Genomic DNA, 24366 nt, shown 5'->3' on the forward strand with positions numbered 1-24366 from the left:
CACAGCCTGCCTTCTCTTCCAGAGTTTTCCACTCCCTTCCAACGGTTTTTGCTGAGTTTATGTAAGCATCTTAGTTATTTACAGTTAAAACACTATCCTGGAAAATCTCTGTTTAAATGAGTTTTGTTTAAACAAAATTAATCTTTGAAGCTGTTGTTTGAAATGGACAGTTTAAAAAAAACCCCAACACACACGGAACATGTTACGTCTCCCTCTTCCCCCACTCCTAAACACAACAAATTTGCAAACTTTTTTTTTTTAATTCACTTTACCTGTCCAAGAAAGGAACAGTCCCATGCTTGCCCCATTTCTCATGACTTCTCTGAGTATTTGGCTACTGCCCACCACGAGAGCCAGGACATTTAACCAGCTGCAGCATCAATCAAATCTCACCAAAACATCCTTATTGGGACTAAACTATTGCTAAGGTGCTTTCTTACTGCAGAACCACACCAGCCACATTTTAACAGAGGCATTTCTGGGAGAAAAAAACCCACCATGAATGCCACCCAAACTGGTGTAAAAAAAGGAATTACTACTGCAAACCTACAGGCAACAGTAGCAGCAAGAGACACTTAAGTGAAGAGACACACAGTACTACGCAGTTTTCAACTTCAATGATGGAAAATTATTATCATTTAATTAATTAAAACCACTCCCTATATCCCCCCACTAAGAATGATGCAAGAACTGCCACCTTCTGATGCACACACGACACAAGCAGAAGAATTATTTGGAAAAAACAACCACCCTCTGGCTTCCTCTACCTGGACACGCTAGTGGAATATGTATGCCAACATTAAACACTTTACTGAAGAGTCCAAAGAAATGCAACAAGACCTGATATTTTGAGGAATCTTACGAGAATTCTTGCCACAGTCCTCCTCTGAACACAGGTAAAGTCTCCCCTGAGCTTTTTTTTAATCACCAGAAAGTTTGCATTTCTTAAGATTTACTAATCCTGCTACACTCAAACAGCAAACCTGGAGCCAGATGGCTTTGTCTGGAGGGCAGCCCAACTCTTAATTAAAGCATTGCAACCACTAACCAGCAGAGTTTGAAGGAAAAAGCATCAGCTCAGGCAACAAATCACCCTCACAGCTGAGCCACCCTCTCATCTGCCTCAGTTCCCACAGCAAAGCTCAACCCCCCATCATTACCCACATCCTTCCAGAGCACTGACAAATTAGAGCAAAAGCTCCAAAGTAATCCTCCTTTCAGCAAGTCTGGTGTCCAATACTTCCAAGGATCTGGGCTCTGAAAGCTGCAGTGCCTGGAATGCTGACACTCGGCCAATAACCCAGAAAAGATTTTTTTCTTTCAAAAAAATTTCTGTTCCCCTCCCAGCTCACCACTGTTCACAGAGAGGTCACCCACACTTGAGTGTCCAGACACAGTCCAGCATCACTGGCCAGTGTTTCTTTGTGTGTCTACAAGACACTGCTTTAAAAATATTTAGAAATATATATATATACATATATATTTTCCCCCCTTCATGAGAGGCCTCACTGTGTGCACACAGCCAAATGTTCACTTGACTGTATTACCAGCGTTCTGTTACACCAAGTATCTGCAGGATCAGGATTTGCATGCCTCCCATAAAATATCCTCAAACGTCATCTATCCATAATTCATAAAGTACACAATTTTTCTGAGCTTCTTCACCTAAAGGAGTGGTACTTGTTATATATATTTAAATAGAAAAGCTTTTTACACACACTTATGTTCTTCTACTGTACTTTAACTGTTGGAAACATAGAGAAAAGCTACAATCACACAAGTGGCAGGTTGGTTATCTACAGTCCTAAAACACGAAGAATTTGCTTTATTTGCTGTAAAGACAGCAATATGTTTCTCCCAAAATTGTTATCTGAGAAACAAAGACTGAGTACATCATACAACCCTCAGCTCCCATTAAATGACAGAAGACTGAGCAATCCAGATGATGAAATCATTACATTAACCAAAAACTGAGGCATTATGAAAAATAATGCATTCCTCAACAGCACCATCAGTTTAATCTGGAATTTCCTACTGCTCTTCTGAGTCCACAATCCTGACTGGGAAAGGCCAGATCACAAGATGTGGAAATTTTGAACACGCAGCAAGTTGAGGAAAACAAGGCATGTGAGTGACAGGGTGAAGAATCCATTTGACTTCACCTTATTCCTCGTGCTCTGTGTGTAATGTTTTCTTGACAGACTAAATCACATTTGTTTTTAACAGGGGCTGGATCAGAGTGGGGGAGGTTTGGGGTTGATTTTTTTTTTTTTAACGTTTTGAATTCTTAATTCCACATCTACCTAATTTAGCCAAAGGATGTTTTTAGAGGCCTTAAAGAACTACCATGTTGGGTAGAAGAAAATTAATTCCAGCTGCAAAAGCCTTGGTGAATCACATGGCCACGGAAGGCCAGTAGGTCCTGCAACATCCCTCAAGATCTTCATTAATTCCTGACTTAGTGCACAAACACCTGTAAGAGCATTTTTACAGACAATCACTCAGCCACTTTAGGGCAATCATCGTAACACAAGAGGCACACAAAGCAAAATCAGCTTTTTCTGCTAATTACAGAAATGAACTTTACTTTCTTAACTGGCACCTCTTCTCAATCCCCATAAGGGAAACCCGGGGAGAGCTCCAATCTATGCAGGTTCTTTCCTAGAGTACAGAAAAAACCCCTGATACAAAAGACATGGGCAGAGCAGTAGCATCACAGACCAAAAGATACCAAGAAAAACACGTAGAAGGAAACCCCCTGTTCCTGACACTTCTGCATCAGTGTTGGGTTTGATTTGTGTCTTCGTGACTGCAGAAAACACCCAAGGCTCCTCCTGTCTGCCTGACAGACTAGTTATTTATTACACAGGTGGCAGATACTATATCCCACTGCACTCCTAATCACAAATCCCACGGTCCTCAGTAAAGGCCCTCCTACTGAAAAAGGATCCTCACAACAAAAAATACGCATTAAATATCTTTCTGAAGATTTCCACACAAAAAATCACTAAATGCTAATTAAAAAAACCAACCGAGCAAAACACTCTCCAGCTACCAAAAAGCAAAGCTCACACCAAGTCTGCAGCTTTAACTTGCATAACACAGATACTCAGGCTACAAAAGTAGATTTACAGAAAGCAATAAAGTCTTTGGTTGAGGCTATACAAAAGTAGCTTTTACATGTGATTGCACTGCTTTTCCTTCACCAAATAAGTTAAAATTATTATCATATTAGTTTTCTAGTTAAATAACCTGCTTATTCTTCAGTAAAGTATGTTGATGATTCTGTATTTTGACGTTTCTACTTCTCAAAACAGAATGCTGAAGAGCTTGATACAATCACGTCCCACAATCTCAGCACCTGCTATCACTGCTCAACTCTCCACTGTTAAAGAAGTGTGTAAGAGATATCTTCCAGTATTCAACAGCAAGTGCTACTGTTTAATAATTTAATGGATTATGCTCAAAAAGTACAAAATTCACGTGAAAAGTCACACTCAATGCACAAGAACGTTCCTTGAGGGGCTCATCTGCCTCAACAGCAATCAAAAATCACGGATACTCAGGAGGATTTATTTCTTCTTTACTGAGTGGAAATGGTTTCCTCGGTTGTTTTTTTTTTCCCTAGGCGTGACAATAGAGGAAAGATATGTAAAACAATCCCCACATTCGCCTCTCGCCCTGCGAAGGTCCGAGTCCTTGCACAGATAAGGAGCCTCTGCTACTCTCAGGAAACAATTCTCCCTCCTCTTCCTTCCTCCCAATGCAACCCAGACACAGACTTGTGCCACGCATCATCTTTGCAGAATAAACACCCCAACACTGGGACCCGGCCCCTCCCTCTCTGCCTCCAAAACCACAACCCACCAGATTTCTTCGGAAATCTTTTCCTTCCACCCACTCGTTTCCCCCCAGAAGCCCCTCAGCCCGTCCCGCACCGCGCTCGGCAGCGGCGTGTCCTCCCTCACAGGGGCGCTGGGGACACCGACCCGGGGAGGGGACACGGACACCCACCGACCGACCCGGGGAGGGGACACGGACACACGGACCGACCCGGGGAGGGGACACGGACACACACACCGACCCGGGGAGGGGACACGGACACCCACCGACCGACCCGGGGAGGGGACACGGACACCCACCGACCGACCCGGGGAGGGAACACGGACACCCACCGACCGACCCGGGAGGGGACACGGACACCCACCGACCGACCCGGGGAGGGGACACGGACACCCACCGACCGACCCGGGGAGGACACGGACAAACCCGACCGACCCGGGAGGGGGACACCCACCTACCACCGGGAAGGGACAGACCCACCTACCGACCCGGGAGGACCGACCGGACCCGGGGGACACGGACACCCACCGACCGACCCGGGGAGGGGACACGGACACCCACCGACCGACCCGGGGAGGGGACACCCACACCCACCGACCGACCCGGGGAGGGGACACCCACACCCACCGACCGACCCGGGGAGGGGACACCCACACCCACCGACCGACCCGGGGAGGGGACACCCACACACACCGACCGACCCGGGGAGGGGACACCCACACCACCGACCGACCCGGGGAGGGGACACCCACACACACCGACCCGGGGAGGGGACTCCGACCCGCAGCACACAGCGGGGACAGCCCGGCAGTGCCGCTCCCCTGTTTGGAAGCGGCACCTCCCTGCCTGTGCCAACGCGCCGGGGCACGGAGGGGCAGAGCGCGGGGCGGCTGCGGGCAAAACCCGCGGGCAGGGCACGGGCTGGGCCGGGAGGGGGACCGGGCGGGGATGGGGACTGGGATGGGGCAGGACCGGGGACCGGGACGCACGGGGCCGGGTCGAGGATGAGTCCCGGGCCTACCTTGAGCACGGCGACGGCCCCGCCGGGCCCGTGCACCTCGAAGGCGGGGGGCTCGTCCCCCGGCGCGGCCGCGCCCGCCTCGGGCTGGTGGTAGCTGAACGAGGCGGAGGCGATGTCGATGTGCCCGAGCGGCAGCGGCTCCTGCGGCCCCTTGAAGTAGTAGAGGTAACAGCGGCGCGGGTCGAACACGAACCAGCGGGTGCGGAAGCCGCGCAGGGGCCCCTTCCCCGACAGCTTCTGCAGGTACCCGCAGAGCTTGGGGCCGCCGGGGCCGGGCTGCTCCCCGGCCGGGCCGTCCTCGCCCTCGGAGCCCGCCGGCATCGCCGCGGCCGCGCAGGGAGCGGGGCCGGCCCGGCCCGCGGCCTCTCGGGACTTGTAGTGCGGTCCCGCCCCGGGGCCGCCCCGCCCCGGCACCGCTCGGACCCGCCCCGGCCCCGAGCGGGGGGACCCGGCCCCGGCCCCGGCCCCGGCCCCGGCCCCGGCCCCGGCCCCGGCCCCGGCCCCGGCCCCGGCCCCGGCCCCGGCCCCGGCCCTGCCCGGCAGCCGCTCTGCTGGCGGGGGAAGGCGCTGCCTCCCCGCGCTCCACACGGACCGTGCGCTGTTTTACTGCTGAGACCGCCCAAAAACGATTCTCCAAATGCTTCCCTTAGCCCAGGGTCAGATTAACGCCCTTCTCCTGCAGTCTCGTGTCGTCTCCCATCCCGAGCCCTATCCCTGCCTGACAACGCAGCAGCAGCCGAAGGAGTGGGGGGAAAGTACGGAAAATGCAGGCGGCATCAGTGGGTGAAAAGCTGCAGCTTATGGGGTTTAGACTCGTGAATGACCACGGACCAGACTGTGTTTTTATATAATTGTTCCCTCCAGGGAACTTCTGGTGTTAGTGATAGAGAACTTCTGCAATAGAAAACTTCACTGTGAAGGCATCAAACTGCCACTGGTAACTTCACATCATTTTTCCTTATGTTTGGAATGCAGTGTGTGCCTACTTCCTTCAAACATGCTCTGGCTACAAATACAGAAAACAGTCAGATGTGGCACATTCATCCAAAACTCGGAGGAGACTGTTCCATGTTTAATGACATTCAGCTTTTCACTCTCACCCTTAAATACAGCACAAAAGGGTTGCTGTCAAAATAGTTGTTACAATGGCTGGAGCTGATGTCTGCAATGGTGTTTTTATTAGGTTAATGCTATTTATGAAATAGGTTCATCTGACTGAATTCTGACAGTTTGGAAGTTCAAGTGACCCAGAAATCCTAAATTCCCCAGAGCTTCTTACTCTGTCCTCATTTCTAAATGCCTTGATTCATTTCTCAGTAACCATCTCATCAGCCAGACAACATTTTCATTCCTTGCTAAAGGATGTAAAGGATATAAAACACCTGAATATTCAGTGTGATTGTCCATGGGTTCTACCTGGAGGTTGCCATAAGGGACTGCAGAATTCCTGGAGTCCTCCCCTCCAGGTATCACCTACTGGTAAGGGAAGTGCCGAGGGAGGAGATAACCAGTGTTGGCAGAGAAACAGGAGTGATTCCTTACAGCAACTGAGGTGTGGAGGTTATCTCCCCAGTCAGCTCACATGACATGAAGTTGGATCCACTAAAAGATTAAACATTGCAAACTAAGACTAATTTTTTTCCCTCTTTTTTCAGGCTAGAATATCAGATTCTGTGATTCTGCTGTCAAAAGGTGAGGACTTCTTAGTAAATGCAGACAGTAAGAAGGGCTGATCCTGCTTTAATAACAGGTCAGTAATGGTTTTTCCATATATACTTCTCAGCATCTTGTTCCCCAAATACAGAGTATTCTTGCTCTTCTGGTGGCATCTTTCTTGGCAAGGTACAGAGAAAACACTGATTCTCTTTAGAAGCAGCTGGTTCCTTATCTCAGTCATTTAGACAAGTTGAAGTGCCCCAGCACTCACCCCTGATCTCATCATTTGGGTGAAGCCTGGCCTGGAGAGCACCCCTGACTCCTGCTGGCTGTCAATGATTACGTCCTGCAGAAAATCCCAGAACCAGAGGATCCAAAATCCTCAAAACTTTGGGGGCACTACTTCTCTTTTTCAATTTTCTGTTCAGCTTCCTTACAACACACAGCAGGAGAACCCCCTAATTTCACAAATGATTCATGTAAACAGAAAGTTCCCCTTCTTGGGAAATAAGTTCCTTATTTCATGTAGGCCCTTTATTTTCACAAACAAATCCAGATGTGGACTGGTAAATAACAGCAACTTGTGTCTAAGTTGTTGTGGTGAATATAAATGAAAACAATACTTTTTCCTTTACCTGCTTCTTCCTTTCATGTTTTCCTGTCCTGGATGCACAGGTGACACAGATGACATTCTGTTGCTAAGAAATGTCTAGAACACAAATAAAAATAACAATATCACAAGACAGGATTTCCCCCCTGCCCAGAGGCAAGGGCCACTGAAGCTTTTGGGGTGCACATAACTTCTAAGCACAGTGCAACAGGCAAGTCAGTGTTACACATACACAAACAGTGGTTATACTCCCAAAAGGACTACAAAGCTTGTCAGACATGAAAATACTTGAAATTCCCTTTTATTCTGATGTCTTCTTCCCTCCCAAAAATTAACTAATATTTTAGTAGTAGCACTTTTGGCTGACAAGGCCATCCACTACACATGAAAATAGAAATATATTTACTCTCAAAAATGAGAGACTGGTCTAACTCTCTATAATTGTAATGGCTTTATCTTATAATGAATGTAAGCAGATCATAAGATCACGTTTTATTCTGGAAAAAACAGGTAAATATGCAAGAAAAAAGGGAGTCTCTCATTACTATGGAGGCAGAGAGAGCCCAGCTGGTGTGTGTGCCAGGCTCATGCTGTCATGTTTACAGAAGCACAGGAAACACCAATGAATTACAAGCAGCACATCTGTACTGCGCTTTTGGGAAAGTGAGATCACGCTCCAAAATTAGAGTGGCTGAGGGCATACACTGCTTCCTTTCACAAAACAGAAAGCAAAAATGACTTTGTCTCTTGTCTGATAACTTTTCAGAAGCAGGGATTCAGTTAGAGATGAACCCCAGAGTTCAGAGCTTGCACAGAACATCTGTCGGGTTTTGCCTCCCAGAACAAAGGAACTACAGACAACACTGCCCCCCAAATCCTCTCCCCCCCAGTGTCAGTCCAGACCTGCCTGCTGGGATGTTGGTTTAACTGCTGCTTTTGCTGCATTTTGATAAACATTTTGCAGGTTCCTGCAGTGTGTTACCCCTGACTGTCACTGGCAAGGGTTGTGTACAGCACTCACCTCCTGTATTGCACATTATTGCAAAGGCTGAGTGGGTTTGGCCTGCTAGTATTTAAATTATTTGGAGGTGGGGAACAAAAAACTTTCCTCAGCTTCTCCTTTCACCAATACAGACAAACAGGCAGAATATTTTTCCAAATTGCTGTTCCTGATGCAGTCTGACACGTCATCCTGCAGGCACCACAATGCCCAGGAAGAACAGCATATTGTTACATTTCCAGAATATTTTGTTTTCCTATATGCAAACAAGTCAGCCAGAGAATTCCACGGTCTGTGCTTTAACTGATGGCAATGTTTCCTTCTCCAGCATTATTCTTTAAACACTAGATGGTGCTCCTTTCCTCCAGCACATTCCCCATTTTTGTTCCCCTCTCAAAATGAAAAAAAGATGCAGTGAATAAGCAGGGAAGCTTAGTTGCAGTTTCTGATTCAGTAGGAAAGATCTTATTTAACTTCATTTAACTGTCTCATCTAAGCCCAGTTCAGAATATGACAACATTAAATGCACTGATTTTACTTTTTGTTGTTGTTGCACTGCATCTTATCAAGAACTCTTCACTGTGAAAAGGCAACAATTATACAATTCAGTGAATGGCAGCATTGATTTCTACTTGGACATCTGTGATCTGACTTGTGAAGATATCCAGGCAAGTTGGGAGCCTTGTAGAGGAGAGGGAGTCCAACTGGACCCCTTATGAATAGAAAAGCAGGAACTACTTAACTGTGGCAAGGAGCTGAGCAATCCATATGCACATAATCGTTGGCCTGTCAGCATTCCTGTGGATCCAGGCTGGCTGGGGAACTGCTACAGTGCCTGACAGGAATGCTGAAGAGGGAAAACAGAAGAATTTACAGTACTGTTGTGGAGATTCAAAGATTAATGGGTAACAGATATAAACACATATAATGACACAGTTAATAAAACATAATTGTTTCAGCTGCTTACAGTGGAACTTACTCCCATGGATATGGACTTCTTTATTTATATTATTATATATATGGATATACTTCCATGTAATACTTGATTTCCAGTGGAGAATCGAATAATATGTGAATATTTGAATATAATGGGGACTTACAGAAGTACCCAGTAAGGGTTCTATGATAACCCAGATTTACACCAGATTACAACTGCTAAACAGCAGTTACACAGTCCATTAGTGTTTAAGTTGTTCTTCCTTTCAGCACATTTCAGAGGCCCAGCCAGTTTTCTCACCTGTCAGTCACACTGTGGCCCCTTTCCTGACTTTCTTACTCATCTCTGACTCCACTGTGTCCTGGCTGACACCTTTTCACCTGCAACCACAAAACTACATTTCCACAGTAGCTCCTGAACTTCCTCCTTTCCGTGTTCAGCAGGTGTGGGTCACTTCCCTCCCTCCACTGAAATCCCAGCAGAAACCTCTCCAAAGACAGAACAGCCCATGGCCAAGGTTCAGTGCTGCTGTGGGATAACTGCAGTCATGGGTGTACTGGGAAACCTTCACTGCCTCATTCCAGTTGTCTTTCCCAGGAATTGCAGCAGTTCCAAGCCCAGAGCTCAGTGGATGAGTCTGTATTAGCTCACAGCTCCAGTTTACACACAGCCCCAGTGCCACCAGTGCCCACTGCTGGAATCCTGGTCCAGATGTGCTTTTCTCATTTCTTACCCTTTTATCTTCACTTGGAATGTCCAGAAAGCTCACATTTATCTCCCTAATCTTTAGATATTTAACTGAGGCTTAAATCTGCAGTGGCAAGTTCAGTGTGATCCACACATGGAAGGCATGTTGCAAGTGATAAATGTATTTGCTCCAGCTTCCATCTGTTATCAATGGGGAAGCAGCAGATATTGAGGGAGAGCAAACAATTTCAGGGTTTGAACTTCAGTGGGATGAATTCCAGTCTAAATGCTTTGGACAGGGAGTTTCCTTTTGCTGTGAAAACCCAAAACTTTTGTGAAGTGCTTAACATACTAATTAAAAGTTACATCATTCACACCAGCTCTTTGCAAATAAGCTTTCTCCAAATAATTTTACTTCTTGAATTTTTATCTTTATCACAGGTCCATTCACCCCTTTGCAAGAAATAAATCAAATATTGTAGTAAAGGCTAAATGTATTTGTCAAAGCTGAATGGGATTGAAAAAACTACAGATGGTTAACTGAAAAACACTTACCTTTGTTTTAAATAAAAATCAGTAACTGATACAATCTGACCTAAAAATAGGCAGATTTAACCAGACTATTTGGTCTAGAATCCAGGCTACATTTGTCACAAGAAAATTATTTTGCAGGAAATCTCTCTTGCTATTTGTTTCTGCTCAAGACAAACATTAGCAGAGCTGCTTTTCCTGTGGGTTTCTGTTTTGGAACTTCTGGCTTTGGCTTTGTATAAAGACAGGAAGCACAAGGAAAACTGAGGAAATACAGATTCAAGAGTAAGTCATAACATTCAAATCTAGAGCCAAACTAAACCCAAGACCTTTCCAGCTGAGGCAGATATCAAATATTATCAAGTATTATCTAAGAAAATGTGAGGGGAAAATTATCCCATCATATCCAGACAACTGCTCTCCTGTATCCAATTTTGCTAGAACCATATATGCCAAATTGGCAATTACATCAAACCACTGGCTTACCTGGCAGTGAGAAACACTTGTTCTGACCCTGTTGCACCAGTATCAATGGAAATTCTGTAAAAGTCTAGGAAAAGAGATCCATATCCTAGAAAAAGACACTTTTGTTTGGAATCTTCTGAAGGCTTCACTGAATTAATCTCGAGGGTTTCCCAGACAGCTTCCCAGTCACAGGACTGCTGTGCACTGACATAACCCAGTTATTTCCTGCATGCAACATCTGCACACAGCAGCAGCTTTCCCAAAGGATCCCTGGGGAGTTTTCATCTGGAATTCATCTCTCACGAGAAGTGACAGGGTCTGGGGAGTATATGGCGACATCAGGTTTATTAAAACAAAGAACTTCGGCTCTGTCTCTTCAAATTTCTGTCTCCTCTGCTTGAAAAAGGAATAACTCCTGCCCAGCACTCTGGAAAGGCAGCAGAAAGGAGAGAGGGCTGACAGAAGAGAAGGAGAAGAGAAGGAGAACCTGGGAGAAGGTTGATGAAAGAACTGAAAATAAGTAAGGAGTAATGAGGACAACTAAGATGGCTTAATTACTGCCAGGGCACTAAGTGTTGATCCAGGCTCTTCAGTCCCAAAGGAGACACAATTCCCAAAGAAATAAGTGATAAATTTCCTGGAGGAAGGAGTAAAGGGGCAGGACATGAGGCAGTAACTGTGGTTACACCAAGGTAGGATTTCCTGGTTGTTATTCCTCTGTTCAGACATCCTCAAGGTATTGTCACACATTTGCAGTTACAGCTGACTAAACAAATTTAAGTAAAAGAAGAAATAACTCCCCCCAAAAGACCAGTTTTGGGACAAACTTAATTACATTAATTGCACTTAATTACACTAATCTTACAGCAGACAAAATGCCAGTACTTATAGTGGAATAACTTCGTTAACCAAGAAAAGACTCTTTCTCAGAGTCCAGACCCTCCTGTGCTTTTTGGAAGACTCTGGATACAAACTTTACATTGTTCCTTCTTCAGTAATGGACAAAATACAGCCTTTTATAATAAAACTCCCTGCACTCACCCGTTGGTGACGCAGCAGTTTGGGCTCATCCTCTGTAAGAATCTATCCAAAATTTTGACCAAAATACCTCATACCTTCTTGTGAACTTTGGAAAAGCTCTCCTAAAAAAAAAAAATCTAATAGTGCTCTGCATTTTTTGGATTTCAGCTGGTTTGAAGACAGAAATACAATGAAGGGGAGTTTCCACCCTCCAGTCCCAAAGCAGGGACAATATTCCAGAAGCTCATCCAGCTATTTCCATTCTGTTCATCTGCTTTCACTGACCACGTGCACTCAAAGAAGCATCAGGCCAAAATTCCATTCTCAGTGGTACTAACGTTTGAATACATTTTTTTTTCTGGTTTAAACAAACTCTTTTTTGCAGCTCATTATGCTCATGGATTAAAGATGCAAACCAGTCAAATCATAAATCCCTGCCATGCATCACAATCATAAATCAAAGCTGCCACCCACAAACCCCAAAACTTCTATTGTGAGCTAACCAAAATAATTTTAAAAAGGGATGTAAATTATTTAATGAATTTAAAAAAAAAAGAAAAAAGAAAAAAAGAAAAGAAAACCCAGGCAGCCAGCAACACTACTACAGTAGAAACATTAAAAAAAGGATGATATTAGATGGAAAGCAAATCCCATTCACAAAAAAGAAATCACCTATGAATCTTGATTTAAAATTATTGCCACAATTGTCTTTTCCTCCTGGCCCTATAATACATTTCTGAGCTAAAGCAGAGTTTAGAAATTGGCTGCCTCAGCAGCCACAGAGGTGACTGAAGGTCCTGCTTGGGGCAGAATAAATCAGGAGATGACCAGGGAAGTGACCTTGACTCTTTCCTTTGGTTTACCCTCCATTTTCCCCTTTTTTTGTGAAAGATAAAAAGAAGATAATTTAGGATTAAAGGCTACATAGAATCACATTTGTAGATTATTAGATCAGCCATCAACTAAATAATTCCACCTGCTTATATCTTAAGGTAAATAGAATAGGGAAAGCCAGGAGGTTTTGTAGGCTTCAAAACTCAGAACGAAGCTCCCTGAGTTCCATCAAGGGATTCCCCACCCTCTCAGTTTCATTTTATTAAGGCAGGATTTTTTTCTAGGCTCTCCTCAGATAATGGGCTTAACTTTCCCTGCGCTGTTATTCTGAAGGTGAACTGCAGGAGCACTGAGTGTTCTACCAGTTCTCTGCTGAAAATAAGAGCGAGCCTCCGAAGGACACACTGATATTTTCAAACAACTCTCAAGTTTCTTCCCAGGAGGAGTTTGGTCCAGATATGAAGATACTGTTTAAAACACTTCCTTGTGGCTTTACCAGGATTTGTTTTCCCAAATGCTGACTCACCGTGGCAGGGCAGTGGCACTGCTGGTGAGCCCGAAGCCTCTCTGTGCACACAGTATCCTCACTCCAAGCGAGCAAATGAGAGGGAAGAGCTGAGCCCAGGCACAGCTTTACAGGAAATAACAATAAAGTGATATCTGTGATGCCTGTGTGCTTTATGAGACCTCAAGTGTTCTTTGTTTACACCAGTAAAGCAGGAACTTCCAAACAGGCACAGCTGAAAGGGCTAAGGAAGATTTTTTTTTGCATTTTTCAGTAGTCTCAGGTTAACTACTCATGTTTTAATAAACTCTTCAAAATCAAAGAGACATACCAGAGGTAATTACCAGTTTGTAATCCCCCTTCTTTTATCTGTCATGTGAGGTTTGAATATTTTCTTCCATTTTACATGGAGTCTCGTGAAGAATGAGACAGTAAAAATACTTGTGTCAATCTGTTTGCTTAGTAGCATTTCTTCAGAAATAGATTAATTTATTATGTGCAGGTTTTTCATTTCTTGTTTATGCATTCCATGTTTGAATAAAGCCAAGTATTATTTAGGGACCTGATCTGAATCCTGCTACTGAAGTGAGTAGGAGTATTCCTGTTGTGGAGATCAGGCCCCCAAGGATATCTGGGTACTAAGGAATTATCAGAGTGAGAAAAAAAAACCCTCCTCTAAGCAAATCAGGCTGAGCTTAATGCATTAATAACCCACTGCTTAAAAAAGTGGATTTCTTGGAATGAAAAGACCTCAAAGCACACAAACTTCTCTGGACACCAAGTATTCCCTCTGCTTTTCCAGTTAGAGGAGAAAACTGGAAATGGAAAAAACACTGAGAATTAGTCACATGGGATTAAGTCATTCCACCAGGAATATCTGCAAGCAAATTCTGCAGAAAGCCAAAATTTAAAGATATGTAGTAAGAGGAACTTGTAAAACTGTAAATTCTAATGCTACTGTGAGTATGAGGACGTGTGAAGTTACAGTAGGGAATTTTATCTATATTTCCTTATCATATTTGGTTGTATCATTAGAAGAACAGTAGCCACTAAAATCGCCATAAAAGAGATGAAAAATTTTAAGCACATGAAAAGCCTGCCTGAATTTCCTGGGCTTTAATTTATTTCTGTGAATATGCACACCAATTAACTCCTTTGTTTAGGCAGAGAAATAACAGTCTTTCAATGTCAAACTCCTCCTAGAGGGAATTCTCTCTGAATCTACAGGGTTTCTTACACAGAAATTTATATCTTATAAATGCACAAAGAAAAAAACTTAAAAAAAGAAGTTAAAAAAAAAAAAAGGCAGCATGATCATTTTCTGAAAACCCGAAATACCATTTTGGTTAAAATATCACTATTCTTTTTCCTCTCCAGGTCATTATGGACAAAGTGGCCACAGGACCAAGCCTGGTAGAGTTCAAGAAGCTTTCAGACAAGGCTCTCAGGCACAGGGTGGGATTCTTGGAGTGTCCTGTGCAGGGCCAGGAGTTGGACTCGCTGATCCTTGTGGTCCCTTCCAACTCAGCATATGCTGTGAGTCCATGAGCAGATGTCTAAGTAGGAGATCATTTCCTTTTAACAGGGGGCAAAAATCTGGTGGATAGCCATTTATTTCTGAGTGCCACTGAAGTAACCCTGAGTACAGATTGCTAAAAAAGATTCCCAGTGATCAGCATGGGTTCACTCTCAGTGCTGGTGGTGTGAGGAGCAGCTCAGACCCACTGGGGATGGAAGGCCTGGGAAAAAGCTGGATCTCACTTCTGGACAGAGAAACACTTTCTCAGACTGAGCTGAAAACCATCAAGTAAACAGAGGCACCTTGTACCTGCTGGCTCAGAGCTGTACATGAGGGACCAGAACAGGCTTCAGGGATGTACCAGAGGTTAATTACCAGTTTGTAATTCCCCTCCACTTATCTGTCATATGAAGTTTGGATATTTTCTTCCGTTTCACACAGAGTCTCGTGAAGAACGAGACAGTAAAAATACTGGTTGGTGTAAATCTGTTTTCCATCTCTCACAGAGCCTGAACAGTCTTCAGTTCTCACCCCCTGAGCCATCAGCCACCGATTCCCAGAGCCTGCCAGGGTGCAGAGCACAGAGGAAGCTTGGTCTGTGCTGAATTGCCCAGGCTGTGACTAAGCCCTCAGCAATGAGCTGCCTTGCTCCTGGCAGGCTGCCACAGCCACTGATTTCACTGGAGAAAAGTTACAGTAAAAAAGGGGGGAGGCTGGACCGGTGCCCACAAGCCTCTTTAGCAGGGTTAAAACACTCTGTCCTACATTTGCAGGCACATATGGCCTCAATCTGCATGTGGAGAGGAGGGGACAGAGGATGGTGTGTTACTGCAGGGCTGGAGAGCACACCCCCAACAGCACAGGAGGCCTGTGTGTGCAAAATGGGTACACAGGAGTCAAGGATTTACCTGTAAAAACACTTGGATCTGAGCAGGGAAGGAGGAGCCTCCACTCAAGAGCAAAGCTCCCGGGGCTGCCACACCTGGCTGGTCACTGCTCCTGCAAAGGAGGGACAGTGGAAGCAAAAGGAGCATCATTGGGAGTTCAGATTGGGAAATGCCTTTTACAGACAGGAATGGCAGAACCTCCAGGGAAATAAAGGCACTTTCATCTGCAATGCTGAGGCTCTTTTAATTCTGCCAAGAGCAGTCTCTGCCTTTTCCCCACCACAGAATTTGATAGTCACACCCAAAGCTGCAAAAATGATGCAGACAGAAAAAGAGAACATCTGTTCACTGTGTCCTGTACTTCTGTTTCGGACAAACATCTTAATAAGGACATGAGCAATTATAATTTTATTACCCTTAATGTCTTCCTCATCAAATTTCAGTCCATTGTCTGTCCCAGCCGAGGTGTACTGGGCAATAACATTATAAACTCTTTTTATTCCTGCTATTATTTCAGCCCAAACTGATTTACTGTGGATCTTGAGTGGGAATATTTCTCATTCCACAAGAAAAACTCTGTCTCTATCTTACTTTATATTCTGCTGTTTCAGGATATGATCTTAATCTTTTCAGGTGTCTAGAACATGAGCTTTTATACTTTCAACAAGAAAATCCCTCTTAAATTTTTCTGATGTACATTTCGATTTTCAGGGACTTGAATAAAACACTTTTCTATTAATATGCTGTTGAGTCACACAAAACTTCCTGTGTCATTATGTGCAGTCTTAAAATCAGTAATTAACCACAGCTTTCATATTTTTGTTTGTGGCACCATAGATTCTATACCATATCCTGTATTGCAGGGAAATTTAAACAGTTAAATGAAGTTGTGGTGCCACCTTGTGAGGTTTCATCATAAGTGCCTCTAACATGTACAAGGAGATAAAAATTAGCCCTGGGGAAAAAAGGAAAGGAGGCTGTTCCTCTTCCCCTGCAAGAGATTGCAAGAGATTCCAACGCTGAGCCTGTTGACAAAGAGGAGCTTGTGGTTACTGGCTAAGAAAAGAGCATTCAGCACTTTAAGATTCCATTAAAAGGGCATGAGAGGCCACAAAGAACCTCAGCAAAAACCCAGCTACTTTCCCCAACACAGATCCAATTACAGACATGAGTTAATTCCACTGAAGTCAGCAGAGTTACTGGAGATTAATATGGAAGTAATGCAGATCAGATTTTGACCTGCAGGCTGTTACAAATCCTGGCCTGCAGTATTTCCTTAAAATAATGATCAGCTAAAATAACTCGGTTGTTACTTACTTTTCAACACTGTTTTATTCACTCCCACAAGCTCCTTTTGGTCCCCAAGATGCTCTGAGTGTATATAAATGAGATCACACACACACACACACACACACTTATTAGGTAATGGGTTTCCTTTCTCTTTGCCCATTTTTGAAGGCAAATATAGAAATGTCTGTTCATATTTAAGACCTTTTCTTTGCACTACGAAATGTATGTCCTCTAGCTTATAGACCAAATCCAAAAGTGTTTTAAATCTTTCCCTGTTTCATTTCATTCCTAAATGCCCTGATAGTTCTTTTTGAGTAAGCAAGGCTGGTTGAAGGAAGCCTTGTTAGTGAATCTGCTGGATCCTGCCAATAATGCTATTGCAAAAAACCAGCTGGTTTGTTCCCTCCTAACAGGATTGAAGTTGTATTTTAATTCCTCGTGCTGCTCTCCTGGTTACTCAACACTTACTGTGAGAAAAGTTTCAGTCCTAAGACCTCCAACTACAGGCAATTAAGAAAGTGCAAACACAAAGCTGCTTCAGGAATCTCTCCCTTACCTTTGCCACCAGGTGCTGCAACAGCTCACCCCCCACCAGGCAGTGCTGTTTCTCTCTGCAAGGATTTAGTGTCTGTGTCTCTCTCAAACTCCAGGCACACACGATGTTGCTCCGGTTTTTGGCCCAGGAGATGAACAAAAGTCAAAAACACAAAGGGAGTTAGGCCAGCTGTGCACGTGTGTCTGCAGCACCTGCCAGAATTCTGCTTGAACTGTGGGCAGGGATAGTCCTGATTTCTTTTCCTCTTTGTTTCTCAGCTCAGCTGGATGACTCCAAGGTCACACATCTGGCTGCAAACCCAAGTGTCTCTTCAAGTGCTTTGTGACATTTAGGTCAGGGAGGACACAGGGAAACACTGAGCACGTTCCAAGGCAACTGAGGTCTTCCTTTAAGATGGGAGGATGAGCTAACCATGGAATGACACACAGCTCTCAGGAAAAAAGGAATTTAACTAACAGAAATCTTAAGATATAGAAGAAGAGCATTGATGTCAAAAGGAACTGACCTATGTCATCAGCACCAGATCCTTTTGGTCTGAATAATCTGATCCAGAATCATGCAACTTGGTAGTTTACAATTACATCCTAATCATGACAGAAAAACACACCTCACAAGGCTTTCAAGATTCAGTGTGTATCTTGAAAGAAATTAAAAAAAAAAATTAAGCTGATATTTCAATAAATAGGAAGTAATTTTAACATAATTCTTCTTCATACCAATGTCATGCAAACAGTTTGATTCAAGCAAAACATCTAATTTAATCTGCTCAAAATGAAAAACACTGAGGCTTGAATATCTTCTTACTCAATCAGAACTGAATATCAGGACTTATTTATGTTAATTTTAACTTGGGTGAGGGAATTCAGGTTTTGATTCCTTTATCTAAACAGAAATTGGTAGGAGGAAGCATTGAAGTACTAAAAACATGACTGAATATGATCACTCGAAACATATTTTAAAAATAAATGTTATTACTAACATACAAGTTTCATTTTCACTGTGCTACCTTAGGCAAGTCTGTCCTGGATACCTTGAATATCCTGAATTTCCACTGACACTTTTAATGTACAACCCTGCTACTAGATAAATACTTCTTCTTTCTGCACAGTGTGTAAACATGAACAGCAAATACCCTGCAAGCTCACCATACAGGAGTTTCTGAGGTAGATAAGCATCACCATCCCTACAGAAATGATAAAAAAAGGTTAATTTCTCTAGCAACATTTTCAGTAAGAACACCACATTTCATCCTTTGAAAGATTTAACTTCACAGTCATTGGAATAACGACCAGCAAACAAATTAGTTTGTGCTCAGCCTCAAAAATCCTCAAAGCACAAGAGAATGACTCAAAGGTTTTAATGGTGATGACTTTGATACAGAAGCCATGTAGGTGACAGAGCCCTTCTATTGACTGTTAGAACAGTAATTAATACACACATGATTGTCTCCAGGCCCCAGTACCCAAACAATACTGGAAGTGGAAAAAAAAGAAAGATCTAGCTGATTTCCAGCTGGAGGGGGAAGAGAAATATAGAGCTGCATTCATGCACTTTATGGGAAAGATTGCATAGCTGGTTTAGAAAGAAAATGTCTTTTCATGTCCTTAGGAGGAGTTCTGTGCTTCTTCAACTTCTTCATGAGTTCCAGGGGATCATGTTCGTCCACTCGACATCACCAGCCCACAGAGTGAGTGAAATGCAGGAGCCCCACTGGAGTAAGGACACAGTTGGAGCACTGACCTCGGGGAGGAAGGGATCTCGTACAAAAGGCAGGGGTTTCAAGTTTCATAAGGACACCACGATCCATAAAATACTGGTTGAAGGTAAGCACCAAACCCAGCAGCTGCCATTTCAGAGGCTGAGAGGCAAACCTGGGCTGTGGTTGTCTTCAACACTGGGAGCTTGATCTTGGCTGCAGTTCTTTCCCCTCAGAGAATTTCCGTGCAAGACCCCCAGCTGTCCAACACAGTGATAGAGGCATCTCAGTAGTTAAGGCCCGTGCTTTCTTTCAAATCCTCTTGGAAAACACACCAAAGCTAACCCTTCTCTCTGTCTCTTTTTTTTTTTGCACTTTTAAGAGCAGTATTAAATATTCATAAATATAAAAATTATGTGGAAATACCTTTAATAATATTCTGATTCTGACCGTTTAAAAAAAGGGGGGGAAAAAAACCAAAAACCACAACCCAACTACCAACCATCTTTGCCAGAGTGCTTGGCCAGCAGTGAAGATAAAAATGTGACTGTTCCAAGTATCCTGTAGAACACATGATGCTTCTGTCTCCTTGTGGACCAGAATTACTTCAGTACTTTCTGCTGAGTTCTGAGAAGCCCTCATTAGAGGACAGAAACCCCTGGAGTGCCTGAGATTCAGAAAGGCTGGGCTGGCAAAGTCATTTCTGATAACACTGGCTCTCAGAAACATCTTCAGATTCTGATGTGGAAAGTACTGCAAAAGAAAGAAAAAGATTAAGAGGTTTAAACATGTTTGTCACTATGCACAATATTTTTCCTCAAGTACAAAAGGGAAGGTGCTGTGTAATGAAAGGGATTCTCTTCTTTCACACTCTGAGAAGATTTAAACATGATGGGAGAAAATTCCATCTTCTGAAAATGTCAGCTCAGGGGGCTGAGCTCAGCCCTGCATTAAATCAAGTGCAAATTGATCTATTTATTGGATACAGTGCAGAGATAAATGTTTCCCAATGGTACTTTTGCTTTGGAACAGCCTTTGGGTTCCCAAACAAGACAAATTAGGCAGGGGAAGAAGTTGTTTCTCTTTTTGGGACAAAGAGATGCTGGTTGTTATCCCCTTTCTGTTTGCACTGTGACCCAGGCAAGCAGCACATCTTTCCACTGCCATCAGCTCTCAGAAGAGCTCCTGAGCATCTCAGCAGGCCAGTGAGAGACAATTTTAGGAAGACATGCCTAAAACCTCAATGTCTCCAGGCAGCAATCTCTGCTCAGTGTCATGGCAGGATAAACTGGACGTTTCTTTCTCGACTGATTAAAATCAGAAGGGATTATTATGTATTTTTGTATGTAAATTCTATAATTCTGTTGCCCATGCTCAAAGAAAACCTTAAAGGTTTGGAGTATTTGAGAGGCTGAAAAGCTCTGGATGTACAGTTTTGGGATTTTGTTTTACCAAATTGTTTTAATTACAGCAATTAGATTTGGATCAGAAATTCACTCAAGGAAGCTTGTGGTATGTATTTGGAGGAGATAAAATTTTACATTCCCCGTGGTCCCTCAGGGAATTGTCTCTAGGAATTGATTCAATCTGGGTGACAGTGAAAGATGTGCTGGACACAGCCTGGCACACCAGCCTAAGGACGGGGACAGAAAGCAGAGAGTGATGCAAAGAGCTTACCAGAACTAAGGGTTTTTTTTTAAAAGAAAAGGAATTATAAACATCTTGTTCACAACTCAAGAAATGTCCAGAGCCCCATATTAATCCAAACTCTTAAAAATTTAGCTCCCTCTTAGGCAATATCTAGGAACTACAAAATCTGTAGTGTTGTATGTGAAAACATTTTGGGTGTGACTCCTTAAAAAAAACTCCATCCAAATCCACCTAAGTGGAAATCTATTTATTGGAAAAAATTCTATTTTTATCAGAGGGTTATTTTGGCCTTTGAAGATTCAGCTTTTTCCTAAGAAGCAGCTGAAATGCTCTTTGAAAAATACTGATAAAAATTATTCCCTTCCCCTGTTTCTTTGCTGAGCATCTCTTGCCAATTTGTCACGAGCTCCAATTTGAGTCCTTAAGAACTAATTAATCTGCATGTTGGGATGGTCTTATGAGATGCACATTCCCTATAAGAGAACTTCAGGTAGGACTGGAGTCACAACATCTGTTATCTGGGTAAAGGCCCAAAAGGTTTCAGAAATGCCTCATTTCCAATGCCATCATCTTGTTTAATCTGTTGTTTCTCTGTCTGGCAGCTCCCAGGTATTCCTAATGCCATATTCCTCTTAAACTCCATTTCCTGTTGTTACAGCACGTTTCACCCTCAGGCATTCAAATAGGCTGAAACTTCCAGGTTGATTTATAAAACAATTTCCTGTGGAAAACGTAACCAGCCTTGTAGAACAGAACACTGCTCAGGCTGCTCACACTTCCATTAAACTACAAGCAGCTTCTTAATGGTAACGATTTTGAGTGAAATAAAACTCCTGGGATCAAATTTTCTGAACTAGCAAGTGTCCTTATCATTTACAGCTCAGTCAGGCTGCTGGGAGCAGCCAAACACAGAGATCTCCCCCCTGGGCAGCACTAACAGGGTTTGCTTCCAGTTTGAAAGGGGCTCCTCAACGACAGCAGCACAAATCAGAAAACAGACTTTACTGCATCTTCATTTGCCTGACAGCAGCACAAAGTATGTCTGGGGGAGATTAAACCCACACAGGGTCATAAATAAAGGTTTGAGAAAGGAGGGATAAGGAAAATCAGTCAATGTACAAGGGATGAACTTTAGCTCACACCAAGTCAAAGCCTGGGTCGTGGTGCCAAAATTAACACCTGCTGTGTAGGATAACAGGACAGCTTGAAAAACACCAACACCCTGAGCTGTGTGAAAAAAGTGCTTCAAAACTGAGTGCACATTGTTATGAGAACCTGGCCTTCAAAGGTTTTCCACAGAGCAAAGAAGATATTCCTCCTCAGTAACTGCAGGTCTCATGTTAATGATGATGAGAATTTACAGTTCCTATTATAAAAGCCCTCAGTGTTTATCAGAAGCCAGGTAAGCCCTGGTCCCATATAGCAGCAGAGAGAAAAAATGATCTGTGGCTCAGCACAAATCACCTGCTCAAGCAGTGGCAGAACTGGGGACAGAACTTAACTGCCTTGAATCCTGCATTTCCTCCTTTTAGGATGTGAAGAAGTGGCTTTAGGTGGGGCAAAAATGCAAAGAACAGAAAAAGAAATCCTTTACCACAAATAAAAGTCATCTGAGGCTTTGTTAAGTTATTCAGCATTTCCAAGAGGATCCTACACCAGGTGCCAGTCTGGTATTGTGGGATCAGATATTCCTAAATATCGATTGCCCATCGCTTCACAGCAAAATCTCTGAAACCTGAGGTTCCCAGCACTCCAATTGCTCCCTGGCACTCGTTCTCAGTGTGGCTGCTGCTTTGCTTCCTAGGTGTTCAATTTTCACAGCTGAGCAGCTGGAAGCATAAATCAGTAGACTCCTGGGCTTCCTTGAATTTAAATTCTGGAACGCGTTCAACTGGGCACAAGAAGTGGAGTTGTGCAAAACCAAATGAAATGATGACTGTCTCTGGACATTGATGGGTTGGTATCTGTTCCATGGACCTGCTTAAGGTTTCAGAAGAGACTATTTTAGGTTTCATATCTTTTTGCTACATTAAGGAGCTGACCAGGGTAACAGCAAACAGGGCTGGTGATCTGTGTTAAGCCACTTCCTGAGCTTTGCAGGATTAGATCACCCAGTGAAGCTGCACAGCCCTGCCTGTGGCTGCACACAGCCCATGGCTACCCCTGAGAAGGACATTACAGCTGGAGACTGAGAAGAAAGGAAAATGAGAGGCCAGGAATAGAGCTGGAGATTAATTCAGAAAGGGATAAGAAAGCAGTGTCTCATTAAATGAACAGGTAACGTGTCCAACTGTTATGGCACCAGTGAACCCAAAGAACAGGAACTGCTTTCTGTGCTGAGGGATCAGCTACAGGAATTGCCCTCTTGTCCCATGTCACACACTCTGTCACAAACTGGCAGGCCCTGGCTACTGCCAGAGAGGCCCCATCAGACCTGGGTGTCCCTGTTGTGGCAATTAAACTTCAATGATTCCCATCCCAAAATCACTGTCTCGCTTAGAATGCAACATTTACACAGTATTTTAAAAATGAGAGCAAGTTCCTCAGATCAGGAGGTTCAGTATTAACAAATATGTCAGTCAGTGATGCAGTGCACACAGGAAAAATAAGAATATCCTGAAAAAAAAACCCCAAACTTATACAGGCAAAGTGAACAGTAAACCACAATAAGGCAGAGGTATCGAGTCTTCCATTGGTTCGGATAAAAGTGGTCTTGCCACCTTGTCACCTTCTTCTCCTGCAGCTGTTAATTCTGGATGAAACAGAAACCAGATCAGAGAACCTACACATTCTTTTCTCAGCTCTGAGACTTTTTTCTATAATATTTTCATTTTGCAATATAGCTCCAAAGGTTAAAAACCATATTGATGTACCCTGAGAAGCATCAGCATCTCAAGAGGATTCTAATACTTTCTTTACATATATTTCCAGCTAAGAAATTGTTTTCTTTATACTGCTATCCATATAGAAGCTGCTATCCATATGGAAACTGCCTGGTCAGTGTTTTGGCCAGGAGCTGGAAGGAAACCCTTCTTTATGTCATCAGGAGCTCTTCAGCCTGAACCTGAAAGAAGAGGGAAGTTAAGATTTCTCTTGAAGCCAAGGATGAAAAATATCTGCCTTAAATATGCACATCACCATCCTGAACATGCAGGAGACATCTTGATAACATGGAGTTCACCATGTCATGAATGTGGATCCAAGGACCTGTGTTTAAACTGAGCAACTGGATGCTCAGTCTCCCAACTCTTGGTAGCCTGGTCCTCTGGTTTTGTTGGTACTCTACTTTCTCTCACCTAATCTATAACAAGGCCTGTATTCTCACTCCATCCCTCTTCTTACTCATCATCTTGCCCTGTTGAATACCCTGTTGAATACTCAGTTCTTTCCACTCATTTCCTCATCTTCTCAGAAGATCACAAACTTGGGAAAGAAGAATAATGATGACAGTCATCCCAGCGCTGCACCGGCAAACACTCCTCTCTGCCACTTCCTCAGGAAATGACTGGACTGCACAGCATCCTCAGCTTGGAATTCTCAGTCAGCAGTTTGCCAGCCTCTACAACACAGCAGTAAAGTCACTCATGGCACAGGAAACTCCTGCAACTGCAGCTTCTGCTGAATCTCCAGGTCTGCCTCCAGCTCCTCACAATGCATTG

General features: G+C 43.7%; 2 protein-coding genes and 1 long non-coding RNA gene across 7 annotated transcripts in view; 1 reads left to right on the forward strand and 2 right to left on the reverse strand.

Moving 5' to 3' along the window:
• The window catches only part of TBC1D2B (TBC1 domain family member 2B), a 32889-nt gene extending 27592 nt beyond the window's left edge, over positions 1–5297 (reverse strand). For both annotated transcript variants that reach the window (XM_039384078.1, XM_027712123.2), the window contains exon 1: positions 4865–5297. In XM_039384078.1, the coding sequence (XP_039240012.1) occupies positions 4865–5185 (321 nt within the window). In that variant the 5' untranslated portion in view covers positions 5186–5297. The remainder of the gene's footprint in view (positions 1–4864) is intronic.
• On the forward strand, positions 4866–15577 carry LOC120323760. Its single transcript, XR_005564577.1, has 3 exons — positions 4866–5029; positions 6520–6614; positions 14487–15577. It is a non-coding gene; the product is annotated as an uncharacterized LOC120323760 (long non-coding RNA).
• A 3124-nt stretch (positions 15578–18701) lies between these two features.
• Positions 18702–24366, reverse strand: part of CIB2 (calcium and integrin binding family member 2) — a 43669-nt gene continuing 38004 nt past the window's right edge. For 3 of the 4 annotated variants that reach the window (XM_027712236.2, XM_027712233.2, XM_027712231.2), the window contains exon 6: positions 18702–19810. In XM_027712236.2, coding sequence (XP_027568037.1) covers positions 19789–19810 — 22 coding nt within the window. In that variant the 3' untranslated portion in view covers positions 18702–19788. The remainder of the gene's footprint in view (positions 19811–24366) is intronic. The other variant, XR_003539042.2, reaches the window with a different exon arrangement.

The sequence above is a fragment of the Pipra filicauda genome, unplaced genomic scaffold, assembly GCF_003945595.2.
Source record: "Pipra filicauda isolate LSUMZ 115617 unplaced genomic scaffold, ASM394559v2 scaffold338_size783178_pilon, whole genome shotgun sequence".
Taxonomy (NCBI): Eukaryota; Metazoa; Chordata; class Aves; order Passeriformes; family Pipridae; genus Pipra; species Pipra filicauda.